This window comes from Schistocerca nitens, chromosome 7, assembly GCF_023898315.1.
Source record: "Schistocerca nitens isolate TAMUIC-IGC-003100 chromosome 7, iqSchNite1.1, whole genome shotgun sequence".
NCBI lineage: Eukaryota > Metazoa > Arthropoda > Insecta > Orthoptera > Acrididae > Schistocerca > Schistocerca nitens.
In genome coordinates, this window is record NC_064620.1 from 346,939,003 (window position 1) to 346,952,728 (window position 13,726).

Here is a 13,726-nt window from a genome sequence, read left to right on the forward strand (position 1 = left end):
TCAATGTGACAGGTCATTTGCAAATGGCAGCAAATAAAATAAAAAATATATTTCTGTGTGTGTGTGTGTGTGTGTGTGTGTGTGTGTGTGTGTGTGTGTGTGTGTGTGTGTGTGATTTTGGTGTTATTTGTTGCAGGCTGAAAAATGTGAAGCTTGGAAAGCCTATTCAGAGTTACAGAAGGGAACTGAAGAGCTTAATGCACAAAATAATCTACTGGCAAGTGAAACAAATGAGCTTTCGAAAAAAAATTCTGAATTGAGTTCAAAACTGGCTCTGACAGTTGAGGAATGCAATATGTCCAATGAAAAAATGGAGGTAAGGCATGCTGATTCTAATACTTTACATTTTATAGCAAGCGTGGATTATAACTTCGTGATAAGTTTACATTGTAACTATAAAAAAGAGATTATTTCATGACGAAATACATTTGAACAGTGTACCGTTGCTTTTTTAAGGGAAGGAAGAAACTTGCTTTATTTATATAGCATGTCACCATGTTTATTGTATTTTGTTACCTTTTAATTAATAGTGTAGATTTAGATGTAATCCATGACAAGTTATGGATGAAAGAAAAAAGGAAAGGAAGTGACAAACTGTACTGCTGAAGTTGTTAGATAGCAGTAAAAAAAAAAAATGAAAAGGAGATAACTCTGAGTGCAAATGCGAATATCAGGGGCATCGAGTTAGAATTATGGGTTTTTTGTTGGTAGCCACACTGATTGTAATTCTCCAAACACCTAGTGCATTAACATACAAAGCAGAAAGTAAGTACAGTAATAATAGTCTTGTAACATATAGAAACCTAACAAATTAGCAGTTGAACCTTAACTGACAAATATGGCACTTCTACATCTTCATAGAAATTTTGTTAAAATGTAGAAAAGTTCAGCTATAACATTTTATCCACAGTTAATTTGATAATGGGGTACAGAAGTGTGGCATAAGGTATGCTTTCGATGGCAGTGAAGACCACCATACCTCTGAAGTGGACTAAAATGATGAAGATGAAGAAGAAGAAGAAGAAGAAGAAAAGAAGAAGAAATTGGTATTTGGTAATAAGGAAAATCATTCACACAGGACAAGGATTAAAATTTCACATATACAATATTGTTCGCTACTTCGCTACAGATGTGAAAATTACCGAACTATCAGTTTAATAAGTCACAGAAGTAGCGAAGGCAGCAGAGGATCAAGTAGGTAAAAAGACGAGGGCTAGTAGAAATCCTTGGGTAACAGAAGAAATATTGAATTTAATTGATGAAAGGAGAAAATATAAAAATGCAGTAAATGAAGCAGGCAAAAAGGAATACAAACGTCTCAAAAATGAGATCAACAGGAAGTGCAAAATGGCTAAGCAGGGATGGCTAGAGGACAAATGTAAGGATGTAGAGGCCTATCTCACTAGGGGTAAGATAGATACTGCCTACAGGAAAATTAAAGAGACCTTTGGAGATAAGAGAATGACTTGTATGAATATCAAGAGCTTTGATGGAAACCCAGTTCTAAGCAAAGAAGGGAAAGCAGAAAGGTGGAAGGAGTATATAGAGGGTCTATACAAGGGCGATGTACTTGAGGACAATATTATGGAAATGGAAGAGAATGTAGATGAAGATGAAATGGGAGATATGATACTGCGTGAAGAGTTTGACAGAGCACTGAAAGACCTGAGTCGAAACAAGGCCCCAGGAGTAGACAACATTCCATTGGAACTACTGGCGGCCTTGGGAGAGCCAGTCCTGACAAAACTCTACCATCTGGTGAGCAAGATGTTTGAAACAGGCGAAATACCCTCAGACTTCAAGAAGAATATAATAATTCCAATCCCAAAGAAAGCAGGTGTTGACAGATGTGAAAATTACCGAACTATCAGTTTAATAAGTCACAGCTGCAAAATACAAACACGAATTCTTTACAGATGAATGGAAAAACTAGTAGAAGCCAACCTCGGGGAAGATCAGTTTGGATTCCGTAGAAATATTGGAACACGTGAGGCAATACTGACCTTACGACTTATCTTAGAAGAAAGATTAAGGAAAGGCAAACCTACGTTTCTAGCATTTGTAGACTTAGAGAAAGCTTTTGACAATGTTGACTGGAATACTCTCTTTCAAATTCTAAAGGTGGCAGGGGTAAAATACAGGGAGCGAAAGGCTATTTACAATTTGTACAGAAACCAGATGGCAGTTATAAGAGTCGAGGGCCATGAAAGGGAAGCAGTGGTTGGGAAGGGAGTAAGACAGGGTTGTAGCCTCTCCCCGATGTTGTTCAATCTGTATATTGAGCAAGCAGTAAAGGAAACAAAAGAAAAATTCGGAGTAGGTATTAAAATTCATGGAGAAGAAATAAAAACTTTGAGGTTCGCCGATGACATTGTAATTCTGTCAGAGACAGCAAAGGACTTGGAAGAGCCGTTGAATGGAATGGACAGTGTCTTGAAAGGAGGATATAAGATGAACATCAACAAAAGCAAAACAAGGATAATGGAATGTAGTCTAATGAAGTCGGGTGATGCTGAGGGAATTAGATTAGGAAATGAGACACTTAAAGTAGTAAAGGAGTTTTGCTATTTAGGGAGCAAAATAACTGATGATGGTCGAAGTAGAGAGGATATAAAATGTAGACTGGCAATGGCAAGGAAAGCGTTTCTGAAGAAGAGAAATTTGTTAACATCGAGTATAGATTTAAGAGTCAGGAAGTCATTTCTGAAAGTATTTTTATGGAGTGTAGCCATGTATGGAAGTGAAACATGGACGATAAATAGTTTGAACAAGAAGAGAATAGAAGCTTTCGAAATGTGGTGCTACAGAAGAATGCTGAAGATTAGATGGGTAGATCACATAACTAATGAGGAAGTATTGAATAGGATTGGGGAGAAGAGAAGTTCGTGGCACAACTTGACCAGAAGAAGGGATCGGTTGGTAGGACATGTTCTGAGGCATCAAGGGATCACCTATTTAGTATTGGAGGGCAGCGTGGAGGGTAAAAATCGTAGAGGGAGACCAAGAGATGAATACACTAAGCAGATTCAGAAGGATGTAGGTTGCAGTAGGTACTGGGAGATGAAAAAGCTTGCACAGGATAGAGTAGCATGGAGAGCTGCATCAAACCAGTCTCAGGACTGAAGACAACAACAACAACAACAACAATATTGTTTGATAAAATGATACTATGACAGTGGCATGTCTTTTACAGTTATTTCTAAGCGTCTGAAATGTCACAATCTTAGGGTGAGGTGGAGGTGCTTTTAGTGTGACATACTGGTTTTGTGGCAACAGTTATTAAGGAAAAGCTCTTTTTCCAATCTGGTACAAATTTTAATGTGTACCACATTTTACAGACTACGAGACACTTCTTTCATTGAAAAATTTGCCTACAGAAGTCAGGCGTGTCTTAAACTAAAAATTAATATAAAAATGTCCAGTGAAATTCCCACCAGTTTTAAAAAGTCCATATATTTGATGCCGCAGGAAATCTCTCTCTATCTGGCAGCATTGGATTCAGCTGGCAGCAGCAGAACACTGATGTAATGAACATGAGTTGTGGGGATTAACAAGCTTGCTAACACTGTCTCCCTCCCATCTGCTATCACAGGCCCAGAACATTGTTTAGTCTATGATACAACACTGCCGCCTACGGTGCCACTGAACTTCAACTGAAAGTGATTTGTGTTATTGGTAGCAGTACAATATTTTTGTTAGTAGATAGTTTCGTAATGGGGAAAAATAAGATATTCATATGATACAGGCTATAAATTGAAAGTAATGGCATCTGCAGAACAACATGGAAACAGAGAAGCTGAGTGTCATTTTGGCCCTCCACCAACAGAAAAAGCCATTCACTGTTGGTGGGCCAGTAAAGAACTGAAAAAATGAAAGACTAAATGTGCAAAATGCCCAGAACTATGTGACGATGTATTGAAATGGATTCAAGGACACCGTCAAAATGGCACTGGGATTAATACAAAAATGATTCAAATGCACACTTGTAACCTAGCACTACAGTGGAATTTAAGACTTTAGGTATGGAGTTGGTTAGTGCTACAGGTTTATGAAATGCCATGGACTTAGCATGCGAACCACAACAAAATACCTCAGAAAATGCCACAAGAGTATGAGGAGAGAATATCTTTCCATATCTGTATTATTAAACATTTAAAGAAAACCAGTGTGGAACAAAGCCAAACAGTGAATATGGGTGAAACTCCTCTGACATTTGGTTTGCTGAGTAACAGAGCTGTTGCCATGAAAGGTACTGAAATTGTAACTATAAAAACAAATGGACATGAAAAAATGCACTACACTGTTGTCCTGTCATGTTGTGCTGATGACCCTAAATTTAATCCAGTGATGATTTTGAAGTGCAAAACAATAAGGTTGGATAGGATGGTACGAAATTATGGATTAACAGAGTGTGGGAGAAAAGGAAGGGTACTGTATTGAAGAAGAGTTCTCTTCGTGTACTATATCAGGTTAGTCATTTAAAAAATTATGTGAAAGAGAAATTGAGGCAGGGAAATACAGAGCTTGCTGTTATCCTGGGAGGACTTTATTCACAATTGCAACCTTTTGATGTCTCAATAAGTAAACCATTTGAAGTGTGTGTGAGAGAGGAATGGAACAATGGATGATGGATGAAACCCAATATGAATTCACGCCAAAGAGAGCTTTAAAATGAACTAAAATTAAACAAGTGTATCTGAGGATAAAACAGTCATGGTCTAGAGTGAGAGAAGACATTATTGTTAAATCTTTCAAGAAGTGCGGCATAAGGTATGCTTTCGATGGCAGTGAAGACCACCATACCTCTGAAGAGGACTAAAATGGTGAAGATGAAGAAGAAGAAGAAGATGAAGATGAAGATGAAGAAGAAGAAGAAGATGAAGAAGAAGAAGAAGAAGAAGAAATTTTTAAGATCATTTCAGTTTTATAAACCAAGAATTTTTTTAGTGTGGCTTCACAGTCTAATAATAAACATGGTAAAAATGCGATTTTTTTAAAAAAAAAAATCTTAAAATTAAGGGGCGTCTTAGTCAGTAGCGACTTATAGTCTGTAAAATATGGTAAGGGGCAATCAAAAAGTTTCATTCAAAGACTGTACTGTCCTGAATCAGCATTTCATCCATGCTAAATCGCTGTGAGTGTTGAGGCAGTCATCCCACCGATGCACCAATGTGAACATACAAGTTTGGTAAAATACCATGACCTGCTGTGTGATAAAGTCTCTAATTGCCTGCTGCTCATCCTCATCTGACAGGAACTGTTGATCCTTCAAGGCTTTTTGTAAGGGACCAAAGCCATGATAATTGCATGGAGAGAGATCAAGACTACAGAGTGGGTGCTCAAATGTCTCCAGCTTGAGTTGATATAATTTACGTGGTAAGACATTTGCGATATGGGGTCGTACGTTCTCATGAAGCACCAGCATCCTTTGGTGTATCATTCCATAGTGGTAGCTTTTGACAGACATACTCTATACACATAATTCTGCCTCCTATGGCTCTCTACCAGCGTGTATTCTTCAGCAGCCAAGAAAAGAACAGCAGCATGTTGGTCCTGTTTGGACACATTAGGTAATAATGTAGCCATAGTTCACGTTGCCTACAGGTTGGTGTTGTGTCGGAGTTGCGCTACATTGCATATACACTGCAGCAGTGCCCTCAAACATAAACTTTTTGATCGTCTCTTGTACCTGGCCCACAGTCTTTTTTTCATATTCCTCTTGGAACCACTCCTTGACTAAACATTTTACAGTGAAGCACACAACTTTATGCCAGTCATGTCCACAATGCCTTGCTATACATTTTGTCACCACACCATCTACATACTTACGCATGCACTCTCACAGGCACTTCACATCCAGCCTCTTTCACTGTTAACTTCTGTATCCTATCTAGTTATCTCGTATAGCACAAATCCAAATACCATTCACACTCTATCTTTGCTTCTATACAATACGACGTCCTTTGTGTTGTGAGTGTGTCTTACAGCATTTACAAAATTATTTTCAGTAGTTGACAAGGAAATTGTCACAGTATTACATTTAATTAGTACTGATCAGAAAATGTTGCAAGTATGTACACTTATGATCAAAGAATGACATTGAAAATGCATAAACAAATATTTTGCTAAGTGTGGATTACTATTTTTAAGTGTTACAGCAGTTCCACTAGGCAATTTCGTGTTATACATACAGTATACTTTCCAGTACACTGCCAACAATCCATGGTTGACAAATTCGTTGAGATTTTTATGGCACATTCTCGATCACCAGTGTGAAACTTTGACCACATCCTATTTTGGCGAAGGATCAATGATGATGTGATTCTTGACTGATGTCCATGAAGTAGTTCAGCAGATGACTTTGCAGTTATTGAAATTGGGGTTGTGCAATAAGTTATCAACATTTGCTGCAGCCCATCTTGCATGTTTTCTTATTTCTTTTTGAAGCAATGTAAAATGGAACTGTAGCCAGTTGCTCCATTCCATTCCTGCCACAGAAATCTGAGAATTCCGTATATAAAATTGTTCCATTGCGTGAAACTGGTCTTGAGGAGTTATTCTATGGCAGAGTTTTTTTGGAGTGCCTTTATTGTGGCTTTGTAGATGTCCTCATGTCAAATATATATGAGAACTGTGTATGCCCATACGCATGAACCAGCATACTTTCCAGATTGGTCATACATAATTATTGTGGGTCATTTCCCACAGTTCTGATGCTTGAGACTAGTTCTGAAAATCTTTTTTGAGGTTTGATTTTATCATTTGCCAAGGTTTACAGTATAAAGCCATTTCTTCAACTTCTTGCTCATTTTTTGACACCAGCAATATTGTCTTGCTATTCGTTTCACTCTGATGATGTCCAGTTATCCACAAGGAAATGTCTTCAAAATTGTCTTATGGCACTTTTGTGTATAATGACCCTTGTGAAGTAGCAAGCCACAACTAGTGCTGATGATAGTACTTTTGTTAAAATGTGGCTGCTAAAAATTGTTGTCCTTTGGCTAATAGTTTTGTCATCTGTAATGCTGAATTATTTTTAGAGCTGCATCCATGCTCATGGCATCTCAAATTTTTCTGTGATAAACCAGAAATGAATTGCTCTGTTCATTAATTTCATCAAAGTGAAAGCAAGATTTTTAAGACATGAGAACTGTGTATGCCCATACGCATGAACCAGCATACTTTCCAGATTGGTCATACATAATTATTGTGGGTCATTTCCCACAGTTCTGATGCTTGAGACTAGTTCTGAAAATCTTTTTTGAGGTTTGATTTTATCATTTGCCAAGGTTTACAGTATAAAGCCATTTCTTCAACTTCTTGCTCATTTTTTGACACCAGCAATATTGTCTTGCTATTCGTTTCACTCTGATGATGTCCAGTTATCCACAAGGAAATGTCTTCAAAATTGTCTTATGGCACTTTTGTGTATAATGACCCTTGTGAAGTAGCAAGCCACAACTAGTGCTGATGATAGTACTTTTGTTAAAATGTGGCTGCTAAAAATTGTTGTCCTTTGGCTAATAGTTTTGTCATCTGTAATGCTGAATTATTTTTAGAGCTGCATCCATGCTCATGGCATCTCAAATTTTTCTGTGATAAACCAGAAATGAATTGCTCTGTTCATTAATTTCATCAAAGTGAAAGCAAGATTTTTAAGACATGTTGAATTTTTCATCAGAACCAGCAGGCAGCTTTAATTCATTATTGGATTTCACAGTTACATCCCGAAACTGGCAACTGTTTGCTTGGCTAGAATACTGAAACCAGAAGCTTGTGATCTCTGCCAGCATCACAGTTTGAGGTGGGTCAAAGTACACCAACTTCTTTTCCTTGATAATTTCCTTATTGAAGTTCAAAAATGCTTTCACTTTTTGCTTAATCTATATGAAGTGTGCATAGTTGTTTCAGTGGTCCAGTAATTTCAGCAAATCTTTTGATGCGTATGTTGTTGTAGTTTACTTTTCTAATGAAATATTGTAGATCTTGGATGTTCTGTGGATGAAGCAGCTTTTTTGTTGCTTCCACACTAGCTTTGGGTGGTTATATTCCACTTGCATTAGTGATGTGGCCCAGGTGGTTATATTCCACTTGCATTAGTGATGTGGCCCAGGTATTTCACTTTGTTTTTGAAGAATTCACATTTCTCTCTGTTGCACATGAGGCCATTTTCTTTCATTTGTGTGAAAAACATACATTGTCCAGGTAATTGGTACATACTTTCGTGATACTGTGATGTATGCCACAAATCACTTGTGTATTAAAGGGACAACTGCTATGCCAAATTATAGTCTCTGGTATTTTACCATCACTTCAAAGTCTCCTCAGATTCATGATCAGCTTGGCTATGGTACAGCCACAGTAGTCCATTGACTGGTCTACACTGGCGTCCACATTCCTTCTGTGATCAACATTTCAGACCTTCTTTAAATTAGTCCAACATGGCAAGCGGTGCTGGTCTGGGCTTGGTTCCTGTTTTTAATTTTAGGACTACTTCATAGTTTTTGCAAGTGCCTAAGTCCAGCTGGAAAAGATTCATAATCTTTGCATGTTTCCTTCTCAGCTTCTTTAAAACTGTTTTGATGCACCAAGTTGCCAATCAGTGACTAACGTATTGAACCAGTTCATGCCAAAGAGATTGGCTTTTTTTATTAATTGGTTGTTCCATTGTATTTGACGACTGCCATTTTTCCCCATTAGGTCAATCTGGGTTCCAATGAATGTTTTCAATGTTAAATTTGAATTGAAATATTGTTATGATACCAGCAAGTCGTCACAAATCTAGGTCTATCAGTGAGAAAGTTACACCAGCAGGAATTGCATTCTGTTGCTATTGGTTTCTTGCGTCTTCACTACTAATGATTTCTTTACTGCTGGTTTATAGCAGAGATGCTGAGTCAAAGATAGGCACAACAGAGAGACTCAGAAAATGAGCTTTCGGCCAACAAGGCCGTCATCGTATGTAGAAAACACATTGGCCTCAGCAGCCAGACTGCAGTCTCGTGTGTTGTGTGTGTGTTGGGGGGGGGGGGGGGGGATTATGCACCAAAGCAAATGGAGGGCCCTTCCTCACTGTTAAGCCAATGTTCTTTGTGGAAAATGTTGAAGACTTTTTTGGTACTCTATCACTTCCCTTAGTAAATTATTAAGTGGTTCCATTTTAATCTTAACCAAGCAAATTGGTGTGTACTTGTTACCAAACACCCCGTGAGAGCCTAAACATGATACAGGGTTTAACTTTTACCAAGACATGTTGCCTTGTACGGATAAAGAATTAAGTACACGGTTCGAGAAGCGAGGGATCCATTTCGTATGACATGTTGAGGCCCATCAGAAATAATGTTGACATGAGTGACCATTTGATTAGGTTGGCGATAGTGATCAAACATACTTTTTCTAAACTCGAAATCCCAGCATCACATAGCAGTCTTCTTTGACCTACATAAGGCACATGACACCACTTGATGCCATAGTATTTTAATTAGTCATGGCTGGGGCTTTCAGGATTCCCTGCTGACTTTTCCCACTAATTGTTTCAGGTTAGAGTTGGTACATCAAAGCCCTCACAGCCTCTGTGCTGAGTGTTACTTTTTCCTCATTGCCATTAATGAGCGAGTTACTCCATCGGATCAGTGATTACCCCTGCACTGTACATCAGTGACGTTTGCATTTGGTATAGCTTCCAATCTGTAGCACTGAGCAAAAAGGTGCAGTCGTCAGCTCATTACTCAAATTCGAGATGACAATGATTAAAGTCACTATCAAGCCATCCAGATTTAGGTTTTTCAAGATTTCACTAAATTACTCCAGGTCAATGCCGGGGTAGTTTCTTTGAAAGGATGTGGTCGATTTCCTTCCCCATCCTTCAGACACTCAAAGCATGTGCTGCATCTCTAATGACCTCGATTTCAGTGAGATGTTAAACTGTAAACTTCCTTCCAATCTGTAGCCTGAGCTGAACACCAGCTCCCAGGTGACATTGGAAGGGCCTTTGCAAAGGCCTCCACTTTAATTCTTTATTGTGGCTTCCAATTCTCTTGTGCAAAAATGCAACTTGTGTGTTTATCTTACCACAGTCCATCCTAGCCCAGAACTCTTACTTTGTTATTTGGCACTTGGACGTTGTTGCATAGTCTAGATTTTTTGGACTGCTCTTTGGTAAGAAATTGATAGGGCTGCATGTGAAAGCTCATTGCTCTTTGCATCTTGCTCATATCTGTTGGGATGTGGATTGCACTATTCTACTCTATTTTTACTGGTCTCATTGCAACTGGGTTATGGTTGCGAAGTTTATTGCTCAGCAGCACCTTCAACTTTGAAATTATTGGACCCAGTCCATCATTGTCAAGTAAAACTGGCCACTGGCCCCTTCCATACTAGTTCTGCAGAAAGTCTCCTTGTCAAAGTGGGATCTTACCTCATCAGTTGCACTGGTAATAACTTTTTCTCACTTATGCAACCACTATCCAATAATTTCCTAGCCACCCAACTTATCAAATTCTTTTTGCTTAAGAGGCATTGACCCCCTGACCCAGGTCCTAAGGTGGATTACCAATTGGAGTCCAGTGCTAGGCTCTCTTCTGGGATCCCTGCCTAACATTCTTAGAATGTGCTCCCTGTGTTTTGCCGCCTACCCACCTCCTTTCCGCTGCCTTGGTAAGTACCCAGGGCACAAATTAGCACCAGTCTATTTCAAGGATCAGTATGCCTTAGTAGTTGAGTGGCTAGCATGGCTTACTGCCATGCAGATAACCCAGGTTTGACTCCTTGTACTTCCAAGAATTTTTCCTTGCCGGGAGTACTGTAATGGGATGAAGTCAGCCTTGTGAGGCCAATTGAGAAGCTAGTTGGCCAAATAGTAGTGGCTCCAGGTCATGAAATTTGACAGCGGCCAAGATAGTGATGCGCTGACCTCCACACCTCTCAACACTGAATTCAATTAATGCCATTGGCAGACGCTGACACAGGTTGGTCAGTATCGGTAGGCCCTCCAGGGCCTGTGGACAGAATTTACCCCAAGGACCTAAAGTTAGTTAGTTCTGTGACCATCCAGTAGATACTTCTGTTAGTTAGGAATATCAGGATGGTACAGTCATTTACAGTGACGGCTTTAAAACCATTGGTACTAAGAGATATGCTTTTACATCTCTCACTGGTCAGGAACATCATTTGCTGTTGGGAATTGTAGTGTTTTTATGATGGAGCTGATAGCCATTAACAGAGCCCCATGTTTTATTAAATGGACCTTTCTCAACTGTATTTTAATTTTTAGTGACTCAGTGAACAGTTTCCAGGCTATTGATTGATATTACTTCAGTCGCCCTGTGATATGTGCTTCTCATGATCTTTGACCTTAGTCATACTGCCTTCTCAGTTGCCTTTTCTGGGTCCCAGTTCACGGATATCCTGGAAAATTAACTTGCTGTTCATTTTGCTAGAGAAACTTACCCAACATTCCTTTTGACAATTCTAGGTACAGATTTGTGGACACAAATAAGATCTCTCCTCACTTGGAGAGGGAACGTGAACTGGTGGGTTATGCCCCATTTAATTAAACTCCAAAAAGCATTTGACTCAGTACTGCACCTACACTTATTGTAAAAAATGCTATCATATGGGGTATCCGGTGAAATTTGTGACTGGATTGAGGGCTTTTTGGTAGGAAGGACACAGCATGTTACGTTAGATGGAGAGTCATTGTTAGATGTAGAAGTAACTTAGGAATGTCCCCAGGGAAGTGTGTTGGAACCCTTGCTGTTCATATTGTATATTAATGAGCTTGCAGATGATATTAATAATAAAATCAGGCTTTTTGCAGATGATGCAATTATCTGTAATGAAGTACTATCTGAAAGAAGCTGCATAAATATTCAGTCAGATCTTGATAAGATTTCAACATAGTGCAGAGATTGGCAGCTTGCTCTAAATGTTCAGAAATGTAAAATTTTGCACTCCACAAAACAAGAAAAAAAGTAGTATCCTATAACTACAATATCAGTGAGTCACTATTGGAACTGGCCAACTCATACAAGTTCCTGGGTGGTAACACATTGTAGGGATATGAAATGGAATGATCTCACAGGTTGTCATGGGTAAAGCAGCTGGTAGACTTTAGTTTATTGGTAGAATACCGGGAAAGTGCAGTCAGTCTAGAAAAGAGATTGCTTACAAATCACTCGTGTGACTGGTTCTAGAATATTACTAAAGTGTGTGGGACGAGTACCAGATAGAACTAACAGGGCATACTGAATGTATACAGAAAAGGGCAGCACGAATGGTCACAGGTTTGTTTAATCTGTGGGAGAATGTCAGACAGATACTGAAGGAACTGAACAGGCAAACTCTTGAAGACAGATGTAAACTATCCCGAGAAAGTCTGTTAACAAAGTTTCAAGAAATGGCTTTAAATGATTGCTCTGGGGAATACTACAAGCATTACATATTGCTCACATAGGGATTGTGAGAATAAGATTAGAATAATTACTCGCACATGGAGGCATTTAAACAATCATTCTTCCCGCGTTCCATACATCAATGGAACAGGAAGAAACCCTAATAACTGGTACAGTGGTATATACCCTTTGCCATGCACCTCATGGTGTTTTGCAGAGTATAAGTGTAGGTGTAGATGTAGATGCACTATCAAGGAGGCTACTGCTGTATGGTGCTCCTGTTCATATTCCTCCCAGAAGGAATCCACCGTCTTGTCACCTCTGTTTTGGCTGTAGTATATTAACCCCTAGTTTCATGTTATGTAATGTCGTGAGCCAACTCCACATTGTGGTTGTGGAGCCTCGCAGACAGTAGCCCACATCCATATGTAATGCCTATCCTCCCAGATCTGTGCTAAGCATGGATTCTTTGTCACTGACTGATGGACTAGTTGCCTTGTTGGATTCTCTCAAGAGCCACCTGGCAGTTTTATACCTCTGCTGTCACCTTCATCCCCTCTGTCAGATTCCATTGATGAGATTGTGGGAGGCATCCTTGATGCATTAACCTGTCGCTTAAACTACCATCCTCTTTCATATGGGCTCACTTCACCGGCATCTGGTATCAAAGATCGTAACAGCTATTCAGAATTGCAGAAAGGCTGTGAAAAGTCTCATGTGACATCTTTCACATACCACCCTTATCACATTTTAAGTGACTCTGTACAAAGGCTTGCTACCTAATTAAATGCAGTAAGAACAAATGCTGGGAATGCTGCTTCTCCTTGGGAATATATACCTCCTCATCTGAGGTGAGGTGTGAGCCAAGCTTTGTTGTATACTGAGCCACCAAAGATCATCAGCTGTTTTGGGTGTTCTCCGTCACGGTGATATTTGTTCTGATGCGTCAATTCATGCTGAACACCTTATAACCCACTTTGCAATGGTGGTGTCATCCTCTTCTTGCCTTGTTACCTTTCTTTGGGGCGACGACGGTTCAAATCCACAGCCAGCCATCGATATTTAAATTTTCCATAATTTTCCTAAATTGCTCCAGGCAAATGCTGGGTTGGTTTCTTTGATGGGGTACGTCAGATTTCTTCCCCTTCCTTGACAATCAGGAGCTTGTATTCAGTCTCTAGTGACCTCGATGTTGATGGGATGGTAAACCCAGTCTTCCTTCCTTCGTTCCTTCCTTGTTACCTTTTGAACACATATGACAAATTGAAGACACCCACGTATCTTTTAACCTCTGTAAGACTGAATTATATACTGAACCTTGTACCAACTGGGGG

General features: G+C 39.3%; 1 protein-coding gene across 1 annotated transcript in view; it reads left to right on the forward strand.

Moving 5' to 3' along the window:
* LOC126194884 (protein Spindly-like) overlaps nucleotides 1–13,726 on the forward strand; it is a 153,884-nt gene that overhangs the window by 81,249 nt on the left and 58,909 nt on the right. Inside the window, exon 6 of the mRNA XM_049933233.1 lies at nucleotides 137–316. Within this exon, the coding sequence (XP_049789190.1) occupies nucleotides 137–316 (180 nt within the window). The remainder of the gene's footprint in view (nucleotides 1–136; nucleotides 317–13,726) is intronic.